This window comes from Macaca nemestrina, chromosome 5 (genome assembly GCF_043159975.1).
Source record: "Macaca nemestrina isolate mMacNem1 chromosome 5, mMacNem.hap1, whole genome shotgun sequence".
Classification (NCBI taxonomy): Eukaryota; Metazoa; Chordata; class Mammalia; order Primates; family Cercopithecidae; genus Macaca; species Macaca nemestrina.
In genome coordinates, this window is record NC_092129.1 from 3,006,250 (window position 1) to 3,029,159 (window position 22,910).

General features: G+C 44.4%; 1 protein-coding gene across 2 annotated transcripts in view; it reads right to left on the minus strand.

Moving 5' to 3' along the window:
• LOC105487594 (SPARC related modular calcium binding 2) overlaps nucleotides 1–22,910 on the minus strand; it is a 218,206-nt gene that overhangs the window by 90,922 nt on the left and 104,374 nt on the right. Inside the window, exons 6-7 of one of the 2 annotated variants that reach the window (XM_011751084.3) lie at nucleotides 22,357–22,440; nucleotides 19,991–20,065 (exon numbers count right to left, since the gene is read on the minus strand). In XM_011751084.3, the coding sequence (XP_011749386.1) occupies nucleotides 19,991–20,065; nucleotides 22,357–22,440 (159 nt within the window). The remainder of the gene's footprint in view (nucleotides 1–19,990; nucleotides 20,066–22,356; nucleotides 22,441–22,910) is intronic. The other variant, XM_011751085.3, reaches the window with a different exon arrangement.

The following is a 22,910-nucleotide window of genomic DNA, read 5'->3' on the forward strand; positions in this document are numbered from 1 at the left end:
TTCCATCATGCAATCATCTAAACAGAACCATACACGCCATGCTGTGGAAAAACGTCTGACAAACACGGCCACACCGAAGAATCACCGGGAGAGCTGACCACACGTTCAGGATCCCTGTGTCCCATCAGCATGTCAGGCTCGGAGGCTGCATTTTCCCAATAACCTGAGATGGTTATGTATGGAGCACATGGAGTAACATGTGCTGACGGCACAGGCGTGGCAGCACAGGTGCAGCACTGCATAATGAAATACGGTATTCACACACCCACAGGTGTTTCCACTGGCAGTCATCCCTGGATTATGCATTGACAAGATATTTTAGTTTATTTTCCTTGCTTGTTAATATCTCCTACAATAAACTTTTTTTACTAAGCAAAAAGATGTATTCAACTGCCATTCTGAACATAGCCAAGCTTGCACCTCGGCAGAGCCAATTCTCAGGTAATACACACAGCAGTTGGTGCTTGGGGGCTGAGAACAAAAATGCATTGTTACGAAGGCCAGGCCATGTGCCACTGTCACTGCAAAGAGGGTCGTGGGAACCCTGAACGCCACTCCTTCCGATAATCCTGCACCACTCAGACAGCTACACTCCATTGGTTGCTAAAAACTTCACTGTGAGTAATGTGCTCTTGGAAAAGATGAAGGGATTAGGAGAGAAAAGAAAACAAGCTGTTTAAAAAATACACGGCCCCCCAAACAAATAAATAAAACAGAAATAAGTACAGGAAAGGATTAGAGATGTTCCTGAAAATAATTAGACATCTACATTTTCCATCCACCACAGAATGATTAAAATACGCTTCTTGGTTATTAGTTACGTTACCTTCAGTTCTTCCCTTTCCTCCAGTTTTCTTTTTAAATTCTTTGCAAAAGTATTTAGAGTCCCTCTCCTAAGTGTGAAAAATGTCCCAAACATCTTGTTGGAAACAAGGCCCATGGTAGATGCTTCCAACTCTCCTTTCTTAGAACTTTCCTCAGTGCCTCCAATTTGCTTTCGAAGAGGACACTTTTCAAAAGACGTGAACTATATCCCACACACAACACAGAGCCCTGTGCAAACCTGGCTCCCTCCTAGCTGAGCACCAAGAATTAACAGGAGCGTGCCCTGGGCCATCGGGTGCATTTATTTCCACCATTCTCTCCTAGTCTTCTAGGGTGGGCAAGACCTTCCTCCCACAGTCGGCCCCCGTGGTGGGCGTGAGCCTGATGATTCTGGCAAGGCTCCTCTGGTTGCTCTTGAAGAAACTCCCAAGGAGAAGTTACATCTTCTCACTGTCTTCTGTACGACATCGCACCTCTCATTTCCTAACTTCTTTGACGTTTTTTCTAGTCACCTTTAATTCTATTCCTGTTCAGTTGCTCAGCCCACCACCAATTGCTGAATATTTTAAAGCCTTAACCCAGTTCCAGAGCTGAGTAGGATCCCTGCCCCGCACCCCCACAGGGGCAGCCTATGGTTCCCAAAGGAGCGAAGCAAGGTGGCATGGTGCCAGGACGATGGGACGTCCGCACTCAAAGAAAATGCCGTCTAGACACAGACCTTACGCCCTTAATAAATTAACTCTGATATATCACGGAGCTACGTGTAAAACACAGAACTATACAACTCCTAGAAGGTAGCGCAGGAGAAAATGTAGGCGACCTTGGATTCAGCGATGACTCTTTAAAGACAACCTCAAAGGCACAATCTGTGAAAGAAATCACTGATAAACGGGACTTCCTCGAAGTGGAAAACGTCCTCTCTGCAAAGACACTGTGAAGAGAATGAGAAGACAAGCTGCAGACGGGAAGAAAATCTCTACAGAACACACATCTGATAAATCACTCAAGTCCAGGCCAGGCACGGTGCCTCGCACCTGTAATCCCAGCACCTTGGAAGGCCGAGACAGGCAGATAGCTTGAGCTAAGGAGTTGGGGACTACCCTGGGCAACATGGCCAAACCCTCTACAAAAAAAAATATATATATAAAAACTAGCCAGGAGCGGTGGTGTGCGCCCATCTACCCAGGAGGCTGAGGCAGGAGGATGGCTTGAGCCCAGGAAGTGGAGGTTGCAGTGAACCATGATTGCACTACTGCACTCCAGCCTGGGTGAGAGAGAGAGACCCTGTCTCAAAAAAACAGACGAACAAAAAAGTTATGTCCAAAATATATCTACAAAGAACACTTACAATTCAACAATTAAAAAAAATTAATTAAAAATCAGGCATCATATCTGAACTGACACTTTATCGAAGAAGATATACAGCAGATGTCAAATAGGCATATGAAAGGCATTTAATACCCTGTGTCATTAGCTGATTGCAATTAAAGCAATAATGAGACACCACTGCAAACCTAGTAGAATTCCTAAAATCAAAAACAGTGACACCACCAGCTGCTGGGGAGGCGGCAAAGCAGCAGGAGCTCTCACGCCTTCCTGCTGAGACTGCAGAACGGTGCGGCCGCCACAGAAGACAGCTTGGCAGTTTCTTATGAAGACACACAGAGTTTTACCGTACCATCCACCAATCATGTTCTCAGGTATTTAGCCAAGTGTGCTGAACCCTGATGTCTACAAAAACCTATATATGAGTGTTCCTAGCAGCTTTATTCATAATTGTCAAACATTGGAAGCAACTAAGATGCCTTTCAGAGGTAAACAGATGAACTACGGTGCATCCAAACAATGGAATACGATTCAGCACTGAAAGGAAATGAGTGATCAAGCCATGAAAAGACACAGAGGAACCTTAAATGAATATTAGTAACAGAGGAACCTTAAATGAATATTAGTAAGCAAAGGAAGCCAGTCTTTAAGGGCTGCATACTGTATGAGTCAGACTCTCTGACATTCTGGAAAAGGCAACACTATGGAGATAGTAAAAAGATCAGTGGTTTCCAAGTGTGAGGGGGAAGGAGGGCTGGGTAGGTGGGGCTCAGAGGGAGGGCAGCGGATCAACTCTGTATGATGCTATGATGGTGGGTACCTGTCATTACACATTTGTGATGACTCATAGAATGTCCAACATCAGGAGTGAACTCTATTGTAAACTATGGAAGCTGGTTAATAATGATCTATCAGTATTTGTTCATCGATTATAAAAATGCACCACACTAATGCACGATGTTCATTCCAGGAAAAGCGGTGGAGGTGTGGGTGCTTAGGAGATACCTGGAAACTCTGTGCTTTCTGCATAATTTTTTTCTCAAAAAGTAAAACTGCTCTAAAAATAAAGTCTGTGAAAAAGAAATACTGTTCCACCCTAAGAGTAGATGCGAGAAGACGTGCTAAATGCTAACATGAGACACCGACTCACACTATCTGGTGTTCGCCTGTGGCTCCTCATTGAGCTTCAGATAATGTTTCTCGACCTAATCAAGACCTCTAGTCTCGGAAATGGTTCTGGTTCCTCCCTCTCCTTTTATTTGCTCAAAACTCCAAATCTTTGCTTTGCCACCTCTGAAAATGACTAAAAATGTTACCAGATGCCATTGGAAACTCAGAGGTGTTCCGTATTTTATTGAGCATATACTAGATATTCAACGTGGCTTTACAAATTATAAAAAGACACACACACACACACACACGCACAAATAAAAGGCAGTATTTTTAAACACAAAGGTAAAGCATTACACAAAGAGAAATATCTTCAGTAATTTATTAACTAACATCTGCTTCAACCTAAAATTTCGTATATACCCATAATTTAACTTCCTACGCATTGTGCTTGTAACACATTACTATTTCAAAAATTTGAAGTAATGGTTTTAAAGTATTTTAGCACTCATGAGAAAACATAATGATTGAAAATGCTTAACATTTAAAAAAATTATTGAGCCAATAAAATCTCTCTTCCCAAAGAAATATTTTTAAGAAAGTTTTCTCATTTTTTTGTTTTAAATATTGACTTATAAAATTAAAGTATCCTTCTTTTTTTCTGATGCAAAGTCATACCAAAACAGAAAAACAAACTTATTTCCAAGTTTCCAAACAAAAGAGAAAAAATGCCTTTTAGTTGAGACTAATCTTGGAAAATTTATTTCCCAAGTTAACTTCAAAGAGTTATGAGCTGTAAAAACACGAGGTTAGAGAGAACACTTCATGGTCAGGATTTAATTATAAATAAAGATAGTGGGCCTGTCTCCTATTTTCCGTATATCGTCCTGTCTTTTTTTATAGTGTCTTCCAAACAGTTTGCCAAATACTGCTGTGCATTTCGAGGATGACGGAATGTGCCACCCACTCTACACTTTGCAAAGTCTAACTCTGTATTAGAAGTGCTATAGTAGGCCGGGCACAGTGGCTCACGCCTGTAATCCCAGCACTTTGGGAGGCTGAGATGGGCGGATTATGAGGTCAAGAGATCAAGACAATCCTGGCTAACACAAAAATACAAAATACTCTACTCTCTACTAAATGCTACTAAAAATGCAAAAGATTAGCCGGGTGTGGTGGCAGGTGCCTGTAGTCCCAGCTACTCGGGAGGCTGAGGCAGGAGAATTGCTTGAACCCAGGAGGCAGAGGTTGCGGTGAGCTGAGATCACACCAGCACACTCCAGCCTGGGCAACAGAGCAAGACTCCATCTCAAAAAAGAAAAAAAGAAGAAGAAGAAAAAAGAAGTGCTACAATATCCATAACAAAGCCTGAAAATTCATCTGAGGCTTTTTTGCTCAGCTAAAAATTTTAGTTCTGAAAGTACATTAAATCTGCATACATACAAGTTAAAGATAAATAACCTATTGTAAGAACTTGTCATAAAGTCTGAACTATTATATTTCACATGCAGTGTCCATGATTAGACAGTGCCCTAGAATCATGTACTGTACGGAGACTTGTGCAGTGGTGTATAAACACACACAGGCATGCAGAGGGGGCACAAAAATAGGATAGAATTATTTTTTCTAGGATAAATAATAATTATTCTTTCAAGAGAAACCTCCCTGCCGGCCAAGGGGGTAGACGTGTTGCTGTAGCTTCATAAAAGACTTGGATTTTTTCTTAGTTCACTTCAACTGTACTTGGATGGTTCCCATAAAAATAGTAAGAAAGAATCACCAATTAAAAATAACTATTTTATATCAAATATATGTGGCCATGAAAACAAAAGATAAATTTGGGGGAAATTCTCACTTCGTCTTCAGCCTATATTTGACACACCGGGAGAAATTTCACTCCAGTTCACAATGGAAACTTGTATCAGGGACAGGCGAGAATCCCCCGGACCTCTTTCACTAGTATCCGTTTTCTTCACTAGACGTCACAAGCATTCCTATTGTAAAGTGACTCTTCACTGGGAAGACAGTTGGGACATTAGGTGATTGCAGAAAGGAGGGTGATGGCGTTGGTGGTGCCGTCGATAGACCTGAGGACAGAGCAGGGGGCAATTTCAGCTCCATGCTGAGCCTTTTATTGATAGGCTTTGTTTTCAATGCGAGAAATTCAAATCCAAGCCACACTGACAGAAATAATTCTATCCTGCTTGTTATGGATTCAAAATTCATGGACGGAAGGCTTAACTCTGAATGTGACCATATTTGGAGATAAAGCCTTCAGGAAGTTAATTAAGGATAAATGAGGTCATCATAAGAGTGGGGCCCTGATCTAGCACAACTGGTGTCCCTGCAGGAAGATGGAGAGATCTAAGGAGCACACTGAGAGAAGACTACAGAGGGAAGACCGCAGAGGGAAGACCACATGGAGGCCGGTCAGAGAAAGAGCCCTCACGAGGCCAGCCCTGCCAGCACCTCGAGCCTGGACTTCCAGCCCCCAGAACAGTGATAGGATCCATTTCTGCTGCTCAAACCACCAGACTGTGCTACTTGTTACAGCAGCCCTAGCTGATTAATACACTCTATTCACATTTGATTTTTAAAGAAAGCCCAAGGAAATTTCCTTAACTGAAGATTCGCTTAAGGAACTGCATTTATTTATAGGCAGAGTTGTCAGATAAAATGCAAATGCCACATTCAATCTGAATTTCAGATAGATAAGGAATAATTTTCAGTAATGAATATCTGCTGCAAACTTTATACCTTTTAAAATAGCATTGCCTTTATTCTTCTCCATTCAGAGATGCTGCTGATGTTACTTTTATCAGCTTTACTAGCTTAAAAAAAATATGTTCAAGGTCGAAGGAGAAAATTATCCAGTGGGATTAACTTCAAACCCTCCAGGTCTGGGTTAACCTTATGTCAGTGGAATGCATCAGAGTGCATTTCTTGCACAGCAGTGAGACCCGCTGCCTTAGGGGTAGTGAGCCCTGTGTCACTCTGGGTGGCAGCAGCTGCCTGTCATCATCCTCCCGTCATGGGCTTGAGTCTGGCTCACAAAGGGGTACTCAGGTGAGGCATTAGTTCCTTAGACATGGCACCAAAAGCATAGCCACAAAAGAAAAGATAGGTAAACTGGGCTTTACCAAAATTAAAAACACTGTTTGTTTTGAGTATGACAGAACGTGTCATCCACTACACTTTACAAAGTCTAACTCTGCATTAGAAGTGCTACAATATCCATAATAAAGCCTGAAACTTCCTTTGAGGTTTTCTAGCTTAGCTAAACATTTTACCTCTGAAAATACATTAAATCCACATACATACAAGTTAAAGACAAATAACCTGTTGCAAGGATTTGTCATAAAGTCTGAACTGTTATATTTCATAGGCGTATACATGATTAGACAGTGCCCTAGAATCACATACTATATGGAGACTTGGGCAGTGGTGTATAAACACACACAGACATGCAGAGGGGGTGCAAAGAATAGGCACTGTTCTTCGAAGAACCCCACCAAGAGAGTGAAAGGACAGCTCAGAGTGGAAGAAAATATGTGTGAATCATAAATCCGGTAAGGACGTGCATCTAGAATACATAATGGAGTCTAATACTCAAATGCCTTCAAGAAACTTTGTGTTTTGTCTTATACATGATTATGGGAAAAATTAAAGTACGTGCAAAACCTTATTGATAATAGTTACCATGTGTCACAGTGATCTGTACATTTTAAGATAAAACAGTTGACCTAGAAGCTGCTTAAATTGCGTCTCCAAGGCCCCACCCACCCCAGAGGTTCTACTCCAGGGTGTGCTTTAACCATGACTAGAGGTGAGATGAGGCAGGTGAGCAGCTGCCCCTGCCCCTTGCAGGCCTATGAAGCCCCTGAGATGCAGAGCTCTGACTGCTCCACAGACCATGCCTCCGGTTGGGAGGAGTCTTACCTGGTGCTGGCGTGTGCCGCTGTAACAAAAGTGCCGTGGGCTCGATGGCTTATCAACAGGCATTCATTTTTCACAGTTCTAGAGGTTAGAAGCTCAAGATCAAGGTTCTGGCAGATTCGGGGTCTGCTGGGGACCCATTTCCTCATTCACAGATGGCGCCTTCTCGGTTGAGCTCATGTGGCAGGAGGGGCAAGGGTCTCCCAGGCTTCTTTTCATAAAGCACTAATTCCATTGCCCTCACGACCTCATCACCTTCCAAAGGCCCCACCCCCTAACACCATCACCCTGGGGGTGAGGATTTCAACACAGGAATTTGGGGACACACATACATGTAGACCATAGCAGGGAGACAGGAAACAAACACATGATATTTTAGCAAAAAGAAAGTTTATGTGTGTGTGTGTGTGTGTGTGTGTGTGTGTGTGTATGACTGTGTATCTATGTACCTGCATGTATATATAAATATACACAAATACATAACATATAAACTTTATATACATACACAGGTATATATATACACACATATATACACACACATATACATATATAAACTTTATATACATACACACATATACACACACACATAAAACTTAAACACACACATAGATAAATCGATATTGCGTATGAATGCACATGTGTGTTTACGCTCAGGAATGTTGTAAAATGAAAAGTGAACAAGTGATCAGTGTGAGTTAAACAGAGGATCCACCCCGCGTAGAGAGATCGCGATTAACACTTGCTTTTTCCTAAAATGACAGCACAGGCTGAGTCTGTGGCGGATGTGGCAGAGGTGCCCAGTTGCTTCCCGAGCCGCCCCCTGCCTTGGTGCAGACGGAATTATGGCAGGCACATAGCGAGTCTCCACTCCCAGCCCCCTTTCTGGGGAGCGTGCCTACGTGACTGTGTTTGTTCCAGTGAGATGGAGATGAACAGTGAGATGGAGGGAACAGGGTTGGTTGGATTCTGGGCTGGAGCTTTCAGGAGAAAGATTCTGCTTCCTCCTGATGATCTATCCCCTCCTGAAACTGTCATCCATGAAAACACAGCCAGGAGGGAACCAGATCCCTGCGTGATCACATGGAAAACAGCTCCACTGGCAACACTTTCCCAGGGCAGGACCATCACGTGATGAAACACTGCACTTCTGACTTGCTGAGCCTCTGAAATGTGGGTGCATTTCTTTCCACAGTTTAAGTTGCTCTATCTGATAACCCCAGATGCGTAATTCAGAAACACACCCTCTAATGATAAACAAGGCAAACTGAAGCGTCAGGCGGGTCATCTGGACCCTCGCCTACTGTTTGGGTGAACATTTGCAGTTTTTCATATGTAAACAGGGAAAACAATATCATCTCCTCATCCCCAAAGTGAGGATAGCATGAAAATGACACCTCCTCCGAGAATGCAGTGAGAGCCTCGTGTCTGGCCAGAAAATGACACCTCCGAGAATGCAGTGAGAGCCTCGTGTCTCAAGGCCAGATAACACCTCCTCCGAGAATGCAGTGACAGCCTCGTGTCTTGGGGCCAGAAAATGACACCTCCTCCGAGAATGCAGTGAGAGCCTCGTGTCTTGGGGCCAGAAAATGACACCTCCTCCGAGAATGCAGTGAGAGCCTCGTGTCTCAGGGCCAGAAAGGTGGGCACAGAGGACACATTCGTCTTCAGTTATTGAAAGAATTTTAAAAAATAAATATTACTTTCAAGACTGTTTGTCAGTGAACATAACTCTTACATCACTGAAACATTCTGTGTTTTGATGCAGATGCAACATATAACTGAAGAACATGTTTTCCGGCGCTTCTGAAACGACTTCTTTGTTTGCCCTTTCATCTGAAACACAATAGCCTGATGTATTCTGGCATTGGTTACTAACGCGACTTTCAGGCGGAAGCAGAGAGATACATGTCTGTACCAGATTTTATCTGAGACACGAATGTAGGATGCAGGTACATAAAAGGGGAAAGATGATAAATATGAAGCAACAGAAGTAAGGAAAAGGGTTGCCTCTATTAAAAACATAAAGCTGTCTTTTTAGAGAAAAATAATGATGAAGTACATGTGTGGTTAGACACATATACATGTGCACACTCATGCACCACGTCATTCCTGGGGAATGAATAAAATTCCTTAGCAAATGCATTAACATTTTTTAAACTCTCAGTGCAATCATTGCCTTGATTGTAACTATAGTAATGCCTCGTGCTTGGCAAACAAGTCCTCATCAATCAGCACTTGATAAGGGTGACTACAGAGAAAGATTAGTTCATTAATTGTACGAACTTTGTCCTTTCTCAAAGGAGGATGGACTGGTAAAAATATTTGGGGGGCTGGTAAAATTCTTTACTAGTCACCCAACATAAATCGTTAATCGCTCACAGCTAGGGAGAGGGCTGCTGTTGATAGAACAAGATGCAGTTGGAGAAGACGCCATTGGTGGGTGCTCCTTGGCTGGTAGGCGAGAGCTGGCAGGAATTCTCGTCTTAGTGTGACCTGACCACATGAGTCTTTTCCCAAAGGGTCATATTATTCATGGGCCATATTAATTATCTGTGGGTCTTTAAGTTAACTGATGGGAAGACCATGGAAACGGAATCACAGTGAAATCTCTTCTACTACGTTACTATTTTCTTTTTTTTTTTGAGACAGAGTCTCACTCTGTCGCACAGACTAGAGTGCAATGGCACAATCTCAGCTCACTGCAATCTCTGCCTACGAGGTTCAAGTGATTCTCCCGTCTCAGCCTCTTGAGTATCTGGAATTATAGGCACCCGCCACCATGCCCAGCTAATTTTTGTATTTTCAGTAGAGACGGGGTTTCACCATGTTGACGAGGCTGGTCTCGAACTCCTGACCTCAGGTGATCCACCCACCTTGGCCTCCCAAAGTTCTGGGATTACAGGCATGAGACACCACACACCTGGCCCTAAGTTACTATTCTTAAGTGTGAACAGCAAAAAGAGATATTTCACTCAGTTTATGCTTCAAGCCAAATCTGTAATCACAAGACACAAATTTCTTAGCAACAGGTAAATCTTGGTGCTATTAATCCTGTCATTACCATTTCTAGTACCTGATTTCTCAAAAACCTAGTTACTATTACAATAAACATGCATGTACGCATGCACACACATGCACACGCACACACACGCACATGCACACATGCACACACATGCACACACACACGCACACAGAGGCGCACACATGCACACATGCACACACATATGCACACACATGCACATGTGCACAGGCACACGTGCACGCACACATGCACACACACATGCACACATGCACATGCACACACACATACATGCACACACACGTACATGCACACACGCACATGCACACAGGCACACACACATGCACATGCACACACATGCACATGATCACGCACACGCACATGCACATACACATGCACAAACGCACACACATTCAGGGAACAGCCTCAAGAGATGCCCTGAATCCCTCCTATTTGCCGAGTCCAATACCAAGCTCAATGTGCACACCTGGAAGTTAATTCCATTCCTAGACACCAAGTGGACACTGGTGCATCCAACCAGACTGAGTTCTGGGGCTTTTCTGGGAAGTCGGTCTTACCATTACCATTTTAAAGATGAGATGCTGAAACCCAGATGAGTAAAATGCATTGATCAGGATCACACAGTGGGGGCCGAGAACTGGCCCAGGCCCCCTTTCTGTCCTTCCCAGGGACCAGGGAGGCTCCGAGCAGCAGCAACAATAACTTCGATGGGAAGAAAGCTTCCGGGGGACTGACGGCGTGCAGGAGGAGGAGTGAGCACACCTAATATCTCTCCAGCCACTGTGTTCCCTTGTGCAGAAAAGATGGTTTCTGGGGCAGGCAGTGTCCTAATGCACCTTCACGGTACACAACGCCGACCACTCTCCCGTCTCCTCCCCATGCCTGACGTGGTCCCTCCTAAATAAGACAATGAGAAGGTTGCAGCTCTGCCTGCAGGGTCCGGGGTGGAGACATGGCCGATCTCCTGGTTCTCACTTTGGAGGCCCCATGTGTGTGCCTGAGAGAGCTTCTGCCTGGTGCTGTTTGCCATGAGATGGCTTCTGAAGCCACGCCCCCTGCCTGGTGGAGGATCACTGGGAGCGGGAGCATTCACAGGTGTGTGCCACTGGGCCCCTCCCACACTGTCAGCCTCAAAGATGCCCCGGAGGCCAGCAGCTCTGGAACTCAGTGTGCCTGTCAATCTGCGGGCCGCGGGAGGAGGCTGGAAATCACAGCTCTGGGCTAAACCCCGGCCTCGGCCACTTAAGAGATTTTGAAAAATGAACTTACCTATGAGACAAGCACCTCCAAGTTCACAGGGCTAGTCTAAGAATCAGCTTCTGTGATGCATTAGAACACACAGTGCTTTGCCGGGTGCCCCCTGAGCATCGTATGAGGCCAGTATCAGACCTCCTTAGTTTAAGGAGGAGTTGAATGTCATTTAGATTTAGAAAACGAAGTCAGGCAAATACCCCTCCTTCCAAGGCGAGAGCTCAAGGCCTGTGTGTACACGTGTTGGTGTGTGTTTCCAAACCACTGAGATAGGGTTTGCTTTTATTACTATTTTCTGTACTTATGTTGAAAAGCTTCATTCTGATTACTTAACCACAGTGTGATTGAATATTGAAATCTGAAAATCGAATATGATTGAAATTAAAACCTTCTTTTATAATTATGAAAATTGGATACATTCAGTTATGCATATTTTGGTAAGTTAATTAATGTTTTTAAACAATACACTTTTACAGTCTATACTTATGAGGTGGTATTTGCTTTCATTTAGTATTTTAATCTCTTCAAATGACCAAAAATTAATAACTTATGAATCTAATTGGTATCTTGATGTTTGTGTAATGTCATATTTGAAAAACAGAATAAACAGGAAAAACTTAGAAATAAAAAAAAGAAAACATAATTTGTATCATTTTCCCTTAGGGAACGCATTTTAGCATGATTTAAAGCAGAATCAAAAGATAATTATCTTTTGGCACTAATTTTAATATGTGCGCTAAAACAAAAATTATCATCCCTAAATAAAGCAGGAGTCTTTTCACTGAGGGGCTCCGTGAACTGCAGGGCGTCCTGGACATCAAGGACTCTTCCTGGACATTGAACAGAACTGCTTTTAATGGTTTAGGGAGGAAGGCATTTTTCTCCCAAGCAGGAGGAGGAATTTCACAGATGACAAAACTGGGGGCCTCTCTGTTCTCTCCAGCTCACAAGCAAAACCTAACACAACAGATGAAAAGGCCGCAGGGTCCTGGGGGCTCGGCCTGGAGCAAGCTCCTGGGAACCCAAGGCGCATTCTGGGGGCCTCAAACAGCCCTGGGCTTTTGGGAGAGCGTTGGAGGAGGCAGGAAACAGTCGCCTCCAGCGCCCGCGTGGGATGTGAAATAAAGGCGATGAAGCATCAGTGCCCGGGGCCCGCACCGTCTGAGTGGCCACGAGGAACAGCTTCCCGCGTGGGGAGGCGCAGGGGCCGCAGGGTGGGCTGCTGGGGCCGGAGGGTGCAGAGCCGGACTCGCCTTAAAAACTAATCATCCCGAGGCCGCTCCCGCACCCCACGTCGGGCTTCAAGGACGCTGGAGGAAAGGAGTCCGCAGCTTCAAGTGGTTCCCGAGCGTGGGCGGGGAGAGAGTCCTGTGGGCAGCCCCACCCCAGCCTGGAGAGGCCGCGGACGCCCTCAGAGCTGGGACCCGCACCCGAGTCCCTCCTTCCCTCCCGCGCAGCCGCGGACCCCCGGCAACACTTCAGCATCCCCGTGCAGGGAGGCGAAGGCCTGGACTTGGAGGGTGGTCCCCAGCAACAGTGGAGAAGACGCCTCGGGCTGAGACCCGCATGGCCCGAGGACCCAGTCCTGCCTGGGACCCATCACAGCGAGGAGGGTGTTGCTCTGAGGCCCTGAACTTCAGAGTCCACCTCGTCCGCACCATGCCCCCAGCGGTGTCTGGACCCGACCCAGCCAGCAGCCGCCCACCCTGCTGGTATGGGGCTGCCGGGTGCTGCCTCGGCCTTAGGAGGACCGCGCAGGACACAGGGGCTCAGGGCGGTGAGGGGTCAACAGAGATAGGTGCTCAGGGCGGAGAGGGTCAAGCTCCAGGGGCCTCTGCCCTTCCTTTAAAGCGAAGGTGTGTCCGGAGCGGCCACTCCCCGCTGCAGGCTGCTGGGGGGTCTTTGCCCATAGGAATCCAATCTGGCCTGGGTCTGAAGGAATTCGGCCTGAGCTACAGATCCCAATTTGGTTCAAACCCCACAAGAGGCATGATTTAGGTTCCACAGTGCATGCTACGAGTGGGACCTCGTAACGGGCGGCCCTGCACTCCGTGCATCCATCCCAAATCCCACGGGGAGCAGGGTGCTGGCAGAGGTAGAAGGAGCTCCCTGGGCTGGCTGAGCCAGCACCCAGCCTCTCTCTACCCAGCCACCTGTGTAGGTGACGGGACGGTAAGGGCTTCCCTGCTTGGCCCTTGGTGGGAAGCTTGGTGGGGTGGGAGCTGCATGCTGACACAGCTCTTCCGTCTTCCTCGTCACCCTGCTTCGCAACCAGCCAACCCCAGAACCCCAGGTCACAGGACCCCAGGTATTTGACGGGTGGAGACAAGAGTGGGTGAATTTCTCTGCGCGTTGAACCGCTTTTGCAATATGTGTTTTTTTAAATCTCCAACATGAAGTAGCCTTTAACCAGTTGGTCTCATCCCGGCTAATGATTGCAGGCCCGGTGCAGGCGTGTTTCCAAAGAAGCAAAGTCCGACCTGAAGGAGAGGCCGAGAGGAGCCGGGAGCTGGGCCCAGGGAAGCCTGAGCTGCGCTTGCAGGCGAGCGCTGTGCAGACGCCGGTAGGGGCCAGGCCCGCTTGGCGAAATCCATTTCCCCTCTATATCAGGCACTGCTTCAGCTTTCGTTTTCAGTGATATAAAGGCCCTTTCAAAAATGCCAGAGAGAACTCGTGCCCGAGGGAGCACACGCCCCATGGTGAGAGGGACCCCAGCAGCAGATGCTCCCGGCAACTTGGGCAAAGTGAATCCCATTTCAGAACCAAATGAGGTCCCCAAAACACAGAATGTAGATGGGCAGCCGACCTGACCGTCTCCCCGCGTGACAAAGCCCTGTGGCAGCATGGCTCTGTCAGGATTTGAGCACACGATGTTAAGGAAAGCAACCAAATCCACCTTGCCAGCGGGCCACGAACACCGAATTGCCTTTAACTGCCAGCTCCGAGGACTGTGTGTGGTCCCACGTCTGGCCTTGTGTCCTGATAATCAGGAACGGTCTTCCAGGACATGCAGTCCCAGAACGGCCTGTGCAGGCCTGAGATGGGGGGGCCTCCATGCCCCTCCTCTGCACCCCCACCCCTTCCAGGCAGGCTGCCCAGGAGCCCAGGAGCCCAGCAGAATGCTTCTAACTTCCTAAGTACAGAAAAGTTTCTACAGAAGCTTAACAGAAGCTTCTTGAGCTCCTGCACCTATTTCTTACTTCTTTCATGTTCTCTTTAGGGCTCTGCATAATAGTAGGATACCTTAAGGTGTTGATTAATTGGTGGAAATCGAGACAAGTTTTTCAGCATGACTTTAAGAAATCTACAGAGAGTAAGTATAACATGATGGGGCTTATCTGGTCCCCTGTCTTGTGGGAGACTACGGCACCTGAAAACAACGTGATGGCAGCTCACTGTGCGTGAAAGACACGGATACCTGGTGGGGAAGGGGCGCTGCACACAGCACACACAGTTCAAACGCGAGTTTTAACCGACTCGTCCCATGGAATGATCTTCCTACCAAAATGTGAAAAACGCTGATTCCTCCTGGGGAACGGGCATTGCACACAGTTCAAATGCGAGTTTTAATCCACTCGTCCCATTGAATAATTCCTACCAAAATGTGAAAAACGCTGATTCCTCGTGGGGAACGGGCGCCACACACAGTTCAAACATGAGTTTTAACTGACTCATCCCATTGAATAATCATCCTACCAAAATGTGAGAAACACTGATACGTGGTGGGGAACGGGCGATGCACACAGCACACGCAGTTCAAACATGAGTTTTCACCGACTCATCCCACTGAATAATCATCCTACCAAAATGTGAGACAGCTGGCCTTCCACACGTTCTCTGTCTTCCCATTATTTCTGAACGCTCCTTCCCTTGGGTCCTGTCACTACGGCAAATGGTGGCCAATGGCACCCATGATACAGAAACCGTCCTGTGAGCCTGGATGCCTCCTCACCCCAGAGACAGAGCCCTTCCTGGCTTTGACGTGCCATGATCATATGCTTTTTTTGTCTAGAGGAGATATGTTTTATTACAAATGGGTTATGTAACCCTAAGCACCTCGGTGTTTGTAATTCATGAAGAGTGTTATTTTGTGAAGATGTTAGTAGCTGGCTCAAGTAAGAAAAGAAGTTGCAGTCTCCTCTTCAATATTTTAGATCGGTTTTAAAAGAAATCAGGCAGAAATCTAGAGAGTACTTAATATGCCAGTAGGGAAGAGTACTAATTCGATTTACATTTGTTTAAATCTTACATAATTAAAAGACTGTATCTTACAAAATGTCTTATCTGATAAAATCTTGTAACCAGTTTATGTATCTTCTATGAAAAGAGTAATAAAACAAAGATTATTTGAGACAGTAAAAGAATTAACACAATTTTATATTGATGGGAAAAATGGAGTAATGCACTTTTAAGTAACAGGCAACTTCAGATTTTACTCATGTATTTAATGTATATTGATTCACATGATGAAAGTGATGATTTTCTTACTAAATGAGCCAAGAGAATGTTTCACTTATATATTTATTAAATTTAAATCAATATAAGTCTAATAGGCAACCTCTAGGGGTGCCTAGATTCTCTTTTCCAGTTATTTATCAATTTGGTTATTTTGTTTGTTTCATTCAGCTTGTTTTAAAAAGAGTAATGATGCTACAATAGGGCCCGTGGAACATATGCTGGTACAACTCTTTATTAATTTAATACATATTTATTGTGTGGCTACTATGTGCGAATTTTCAAGTGCCGTCACTCAACACCTGCAGAGCACCTCGGAGGGCAGTGAGGGGCCACCCTCGGTGGGCTCTCTGCTGGGGCCTAGGGTGAGCAACAGGCTGGTGGCGAGGGGGGCGGTCTTTGCCAATCTAAATCCAATCTGGCCTGGGTATGAAGGAATTCTGCCTGAGCTACAGATCCCAATTTGATTCAAATCCCACAGGAGGCATGATTTTATTGTGTAGCTACCATGTACAAATTTTCAGAGTAGAAGTATTTTATTTTCCTTTGTAAGAATAGTCCCTTTTAAGAAAACTACTATCATTATATGCTCCAAAGCATATGGACCGCATCTTCCTAGTGTACACATAGGCATTTAGATGCATGGCAACCATATTCTATGTCTGCGGTAACAAAAGTCACATTACATTATTTTCATACAAATTCATGGGGAAAAATACTACTTTTAACTGATATAAAGAAACAAGAGAGAAACAAAAAGCAATGCATTTTCAGTTTGGCCCTTTTTTATAAAAGAACATGAAAAAGTACTGACAAGCTAGGTAAATTTTTTAAAATACCCAAATAATTGTCAAAAATTATTTACATTTTCTCAAATGAATGTGTCTACATGTACCAAAGATGATTATAAGTAAAAGTATATTTTAAAAGTAAAAATTAAGTATAAATGACACTCTTCTGATATTTGAAATGTCAAAAACAGTGGTCACTATATATATCCTATGATTGCTTGTCATTTCATTGTTAAAACTTAATAAATTAAATACTATTTTTAATGTCCTAAAATACCAACTAGGTGTTTCTTCAGCCCCTCAGAAAGAACTTGTAGCTGGAAAACTGGTATTAAACACAAACAGAGTCCAGTAGCTTCATGCCCTGTGCCTGTAAGTCAACTCAATGCCATCTTTCGTGCTCCACTCATCTCGGCTGACTTAAATCAAATTATAGTGTGGGGTAACTTCTGTAAACTGGAATTTCCTAAAACATTATTTTCAGTCCCACTAAATACCAAAAGCCTGCTCAGTTTTTACTGGTTAATTATAATTGGCAGGTCACTTGAAGTCTTGGAAATCTGCAAGTGGCAAGTGAGAGGTGAGACACAGAAATGTTCTTCCTCCACAAGCTTACATGGAGCTTAATCTGCCAAAGCCTGAAATGGTTACATTGGCTTAAAAAAAAATGTGTATTTCCTAGCCTGGCACAGTGGCTCACGCCTATAATCTCAGCACTTTAGGAGATTGAGGCAGGCAGATCACTTGAGGCCAGGAGTTCGAGACCAGCCTGGCCAACATGGTTAAACCCCATCTCTACTAGAACTACAAAAATTAGCCAGGCTTGGTGGTGGGTGCCTGTAGTCCCAGCTACTCAGGAGGCTGAGAGAGGAGAATTGCTTGAACCCAGGAGGCGGAGGTTGCAGTGAGCCAAGATTGCACTGCTGTACTCCAGCCTGGGTGACAGAACAAGACTTCCTCTCAAAATAAATAAATTAAAATAAAATAAAATAATGTATATTTCCAGTAAAATCATTTACAAGAATTTTACATTTGTTTTTCAAATTAAGTTTAGGTGCTAACATATTTATTCTCCAATGGTTTTCAAGATCTACCAGTGTATTAGTCCATTCTCATCCTGCTATAAAGAACTCCTCAAGACTGGGCAATTTATAAAGGAAAGAGGTTTAATGGACTCACAGTTCAGCATGACTGGGGAGGTCTCAGGAAACTTACCATCACGCAGAAGGTGAAGGGGAAGCAAGGCACCTTCATCACAAGCCAGCAGGAAGGAGAAGTGCCCAGCGAAGGGGTTACAGCCCCTTATAAAACCATCAGATCTTGTGAGAACTCACTCACTATCATGAGAACAGCATGGGGGAAACCGCCCTCATGACTCAATTATCTTCACCTGGTCTCTCCATTGGCAGGTGCAGAGTATGGGGATTACAATTCAAAATAAGATTTGGGAGGGGACAAAATGCCCAACCACATCAACCAGTAAACCTGAAACATATAGTGTTTTAATTAATCTCTCATATACAAATTGGTATGAAACAGAAATAAATCAAATAAAATAGCTTTTTAAAGTGGGGTGACAAAATTGAACAAAACCCAGTGTCAAAAGTGCATGAGACATGTAAAGGGATTAATATCTCCATACAATAGGAAAAACTCATCTATAACAAGCATTTCTGAGAAAAATGTTATAAATAGGTGTTAAATGTTTCTGCCATGTGTGCCTGTAGACGGTGGGGGGCCTTTGGGGTGTGCCCTTCCTCATCTCAGCCCAGAAGGGTAAAGTAACAAGAAGATAACAGCTAAGACTCTGGGGCTGGAGGCAGTGATTTAAGAGTATCATGGGGCAGAAATCACACACTGAACCTGTGCCAGCTCATTTGGCATTGCGCCAAGTGAGCTTTTCAGGTGAAAATCAGTGGACAGGCCCACTATAGACTCGCCATGGGGTTCTGAGGTGGCTGCTGGCTTAAGGGGACTCAGGCACTTCCCTCAAGTGTCCTTTTTAGGTTGGGTCTATAAGAGGCATAGGTGGGTGAAGAGAGAATTGAACCACTCTTAGTATCCTACCTTTATTAAAGTAAACTTTAATAAACCTTTTGATTTCTTTTGTAAGCAGAAGAATATATGGATGCATAACCACAGATAAAGTTTTAATGCATAAGCAGCCTCTGTGAATGTTTGCAATTTTTTTCACCCAAAGCTGATCGTAGAAAATCCAAGCTGTTACTAACGCCATATTTCCTCAGCAGCTGAACTACTTTAAACCTACACAGCTGCTTCCCTTCAGTAAGAATCTGTGAAATCCTCATTTGAAAAGGAAATGAGAAACACACATGCAATCAACTGAGCGCCTAAATGAAAATTACAGAACAGACCCTTTTCCATGAAAACAGTCAAAATCATTAACCAAAGACGAAGCAACCCATTACTGGTCTTCCAAATGTCAAAATAGTCGGCTTTAAAAGGTGAACGTTCTCTCAAACACTGTTTTAGAGCACACCATTTGGAGGATTTTAAACTAAATTAGCAAAGTCTTTTAACATCTCTGAAATCAGGCCGGAAGCAAATTTATAATTATTTACTTATTAACAAACATCTCCAATTTATACCTAAAGCTATAGTTTGTTTGCCACCTACAGAGAAATCTGTTAAAGACTTTAGAAAATTTAATTTTCAAATGCCAAATGTTAAAATATATGCTGGTGATCAAATAATAGGAATTATTTTCATGACTGAGTAACCAGGTGAAAATATTTACAGCTGACCCTTGAACCACAGGTTTCTGACGTCATGGGTCCACAGTTACAAGGATGTTTCCTTCGCCTCGGCCACTCTGAGACAGCAAGGCCAGCCCCTCCTCTTCTTCCTCCTCCTCACCCCACTCATCATGAAGACGATGAAGAGGACAAAGACCTTTATGATGATCCACTTCCATGTAACCAATAGTAAATATATTTTCTGTTCCTTATGATTTTTAATAACATTTTCTCTATTTTTGTAAGAATACAATATATAATACATACAACATACGAAATATGTGTTAACTAACTGTATTATTGGTAAGGCTGCCAGTCTACAATAGGCTATTATTTTGGGGGGAGCTGAAAGTTATCCTCAGGTGTTTGTGCCAGGTCTGCACCCCTCACCCCCGTGTTGTTCAAGGGTCAACTGTACAAAACACTTAACTCCAAAAAAACCATCATTTTCTACATCTATTAAATCCCTCCTTACAAAGTGACATCAGGCAGCGTCTTACCTGAATTCTTATTGGTTTTGTTCTGCCGACTTTTAACCTGTTCAGTCCAAAGGGTAGGGTAACGTGATGCAATATCTATGAACCAAAATGAAATGATAAGCATTTTTAATTCATCATGAACCCACAATGTTCCTTAAGTTACATAGTGCAGCAAGCAGTCCAAAAGCCAAAATAAATCAATATAACACACATCGTACATTTGTCAAGAAATAGTTACAATGATTATATGCATGAGACAAAAGGAAATCACAACATACGTTTAAAATATTTTTGGCATTCTTCTCTTTATCCAAAAGTATAGTTAAAATCTCTTTGGGTCTAGACAGAATTCACTTTAAAAGAATCAGATTTTAGAAAAATACCCAAATGTACAAAAAGATATCCTTGTGTAGTTAAAATGGCTATTCACACAACATACAACGTTTTCACTCAGTTGAAAGACTCAACACAAAATGCAATACGTGAAATATAACTTTTGCTTGGAACTTTTCAGGAACATCCCTTTTGTAGTAATCTTGTTTAACAAATAAAATTGAATGGGCCGGGCGTGGTGGCTCACACCTGTAATCCCAGCACTTTGGGAGGCTGAGGCGGGTGGATCACCTGAGGTCAGGTGTTCAAGACCAGCCTGGTCAACATGGTGAAACCCCATTTCTACTAATAATACAAAAAAAACAATTAGCCAGGCGTGGTGGCAGGTGCCTGTAGTCCCAGCTGCTCCTGAGGCTGAGGCAGGAGAATTGCTTGAGCCCGGGAGATGGAGGTTGCAACGAGCTAAGATCGCATCATTGCACTCCAGCAGCCTGGGCAACAAGAGCGAAACTCTGTCTCAAAAAAAAAAAAAAAAAAAAAAAAAGAAAGGAATATAGTGCAGGTCACTGTTAGTGCGTGAGAGCACAGACCCTGAAGAAGACGTCTGGGTCTGAATGCCATTTGCCATTTACACCCAGATGGACTTGGGTCAATTGCCACAGGGTTCTCATCTGCGGAAGGGCATTCAGAAGGCCCAGGGACTCACAGCAGCAGAGCCCACATTGTATAGCACGTAGGGCCATGCAGCATTAGTCACCATTATTATTATTTGCAAAGCATGATGCAGTTCTACACTTTAATGTTTTGTTAATTTATACTGTGTATTCCTTACACTTTGCCTTTTAACCCTGGTCCCCTTTGACCTGGTAATTTTTTATACGTTAGTAAATACCTAAGACAATGTATTAAAGGTAAAAACAGGAAATCTATCCTTGTTACGACCACTTGTAAAGATGTGAAATGTAAACAGGGAAAATGGCCATACATTTTATATTATCCAAACTGTAAAATTTCAACTTAGAAATGTGTATTTAACGAAACCCTCATGAGAATGCGACATGGCGATATCGGAAAACCCCTCGCTCCAAAGACATCAGGAAAAACAGTGGGTGCCCTCATAAGGCTGGACACGGCCACACGCAGTCCATTTCTGCTTGTGAGTTTGCTCTCTTATCCCTGTCTAACATCATGATGTTTAGATACACATTTACCCAGTGAAATTATTTCTACAGCCAAGCAACATCTCACAGTTATTTCACGGGTGTGTGGTTAGGAAATGTTTACTATGCCATCCATTGCCGTTTCGTCATTAAGTATATTCCTCGTGCTATGGGCTGGATGTGTGGGATGCCATCCATTGTCATTTCATCATTAACTAGATTCCTTGTGCTGTAGGCTGGATGTGTGGACTTGTCCATCCCACATAACTGCAGCTTTGCAGCCTCTGACCTCATCTCTCTATCTTCTCCATCCTACCCTACCCTTGGTGACAACCTTTCGGCTTGCTGTTTCCTTCTTCTCACTCTTGGGGTTTTGTTTGTTTGTTTTTGTGTGTTTTGTGTGTGTGTGTGCCTGTGTGTCTGTGTGTTTGAGTCGGAGTCTCGCTCTGTAGCCCAGGCTGGAGTGCAGTGGCCGGATCTCAGCTCACTGCAAGCTCTGCCTCCCGGGTTTACGCCATTCTCCGGCCTCAGCCTCCCGAGGAGCTGGGACCACAGGCGCCGCCACCTCGCCCGGCTAGTTTTTTGTATTTTTTTTTTAGTAGAGACGGGGTTTCACCGGGTTAGCCAGGATGGTCTGGATCTCCTGACCTCGTGATCCGCCCGTCTCGGCCTCCCAAAGTGCTGGGATTACAGGCTTGAGCCACCACGCCCGGCCTGTTTGTTTTTTAATAGATTCCACATATAAGAGAGATCATGTAGTCATTTCTGTGTCTGGCATGTTACACTCCTTACTGAATGGAGCTCTAACAGGATGACTCGCCCCACTTCCCAGCTCCGCGCCATCCCTCGCGCTCCTCCCCAACCCAAACTGTACAATCCCCGCCCCCGGCTCACCTTCTTCATCTCCTTGAGGCTGAGTCTCCAACGCCGGAGCCGCGGCATCATCTGAATTCAGAACGGAAAAGATTTGCAAGGAGACTACAATTATGAGAGTAAGTTAAGTAAGTGTGCATGCGGGTGGATGCTGAGGACTTCCACTCAGTCCCCACAGATCAACCATAACGCAACCCCACACAGACCCCACCGGATGCTGCTGCGGCATCCAGGCCCACTCTCCAGTCAGCTGCTATTTAAAATGCTCCAGGCTAGACACTGACCTAACTTCCACGTGGAAAACATCCGATCAGTTCTAAACTCTCAGAGCCAATCACAGGCCATAGGGCAGACGAGGAAGGAATCAAAATAATTAAGAGTAAAGAAAGTCTAGCCCTGGGAAAGAGAAGTCATAAATTCAGGCCACCGGAGGTTACAGAAGAGGGCTTGGCAGGGACTGGGGTGGGGTTGAGCAGAGCCATGTCCCCTTAACATGCCCTCTGTTTTCCCCAAGAGAAAGGCAAGGGCTGGAGAATTCTGGACCCCCTTCTACACCTCTGGCCCTCCCTCTCTCC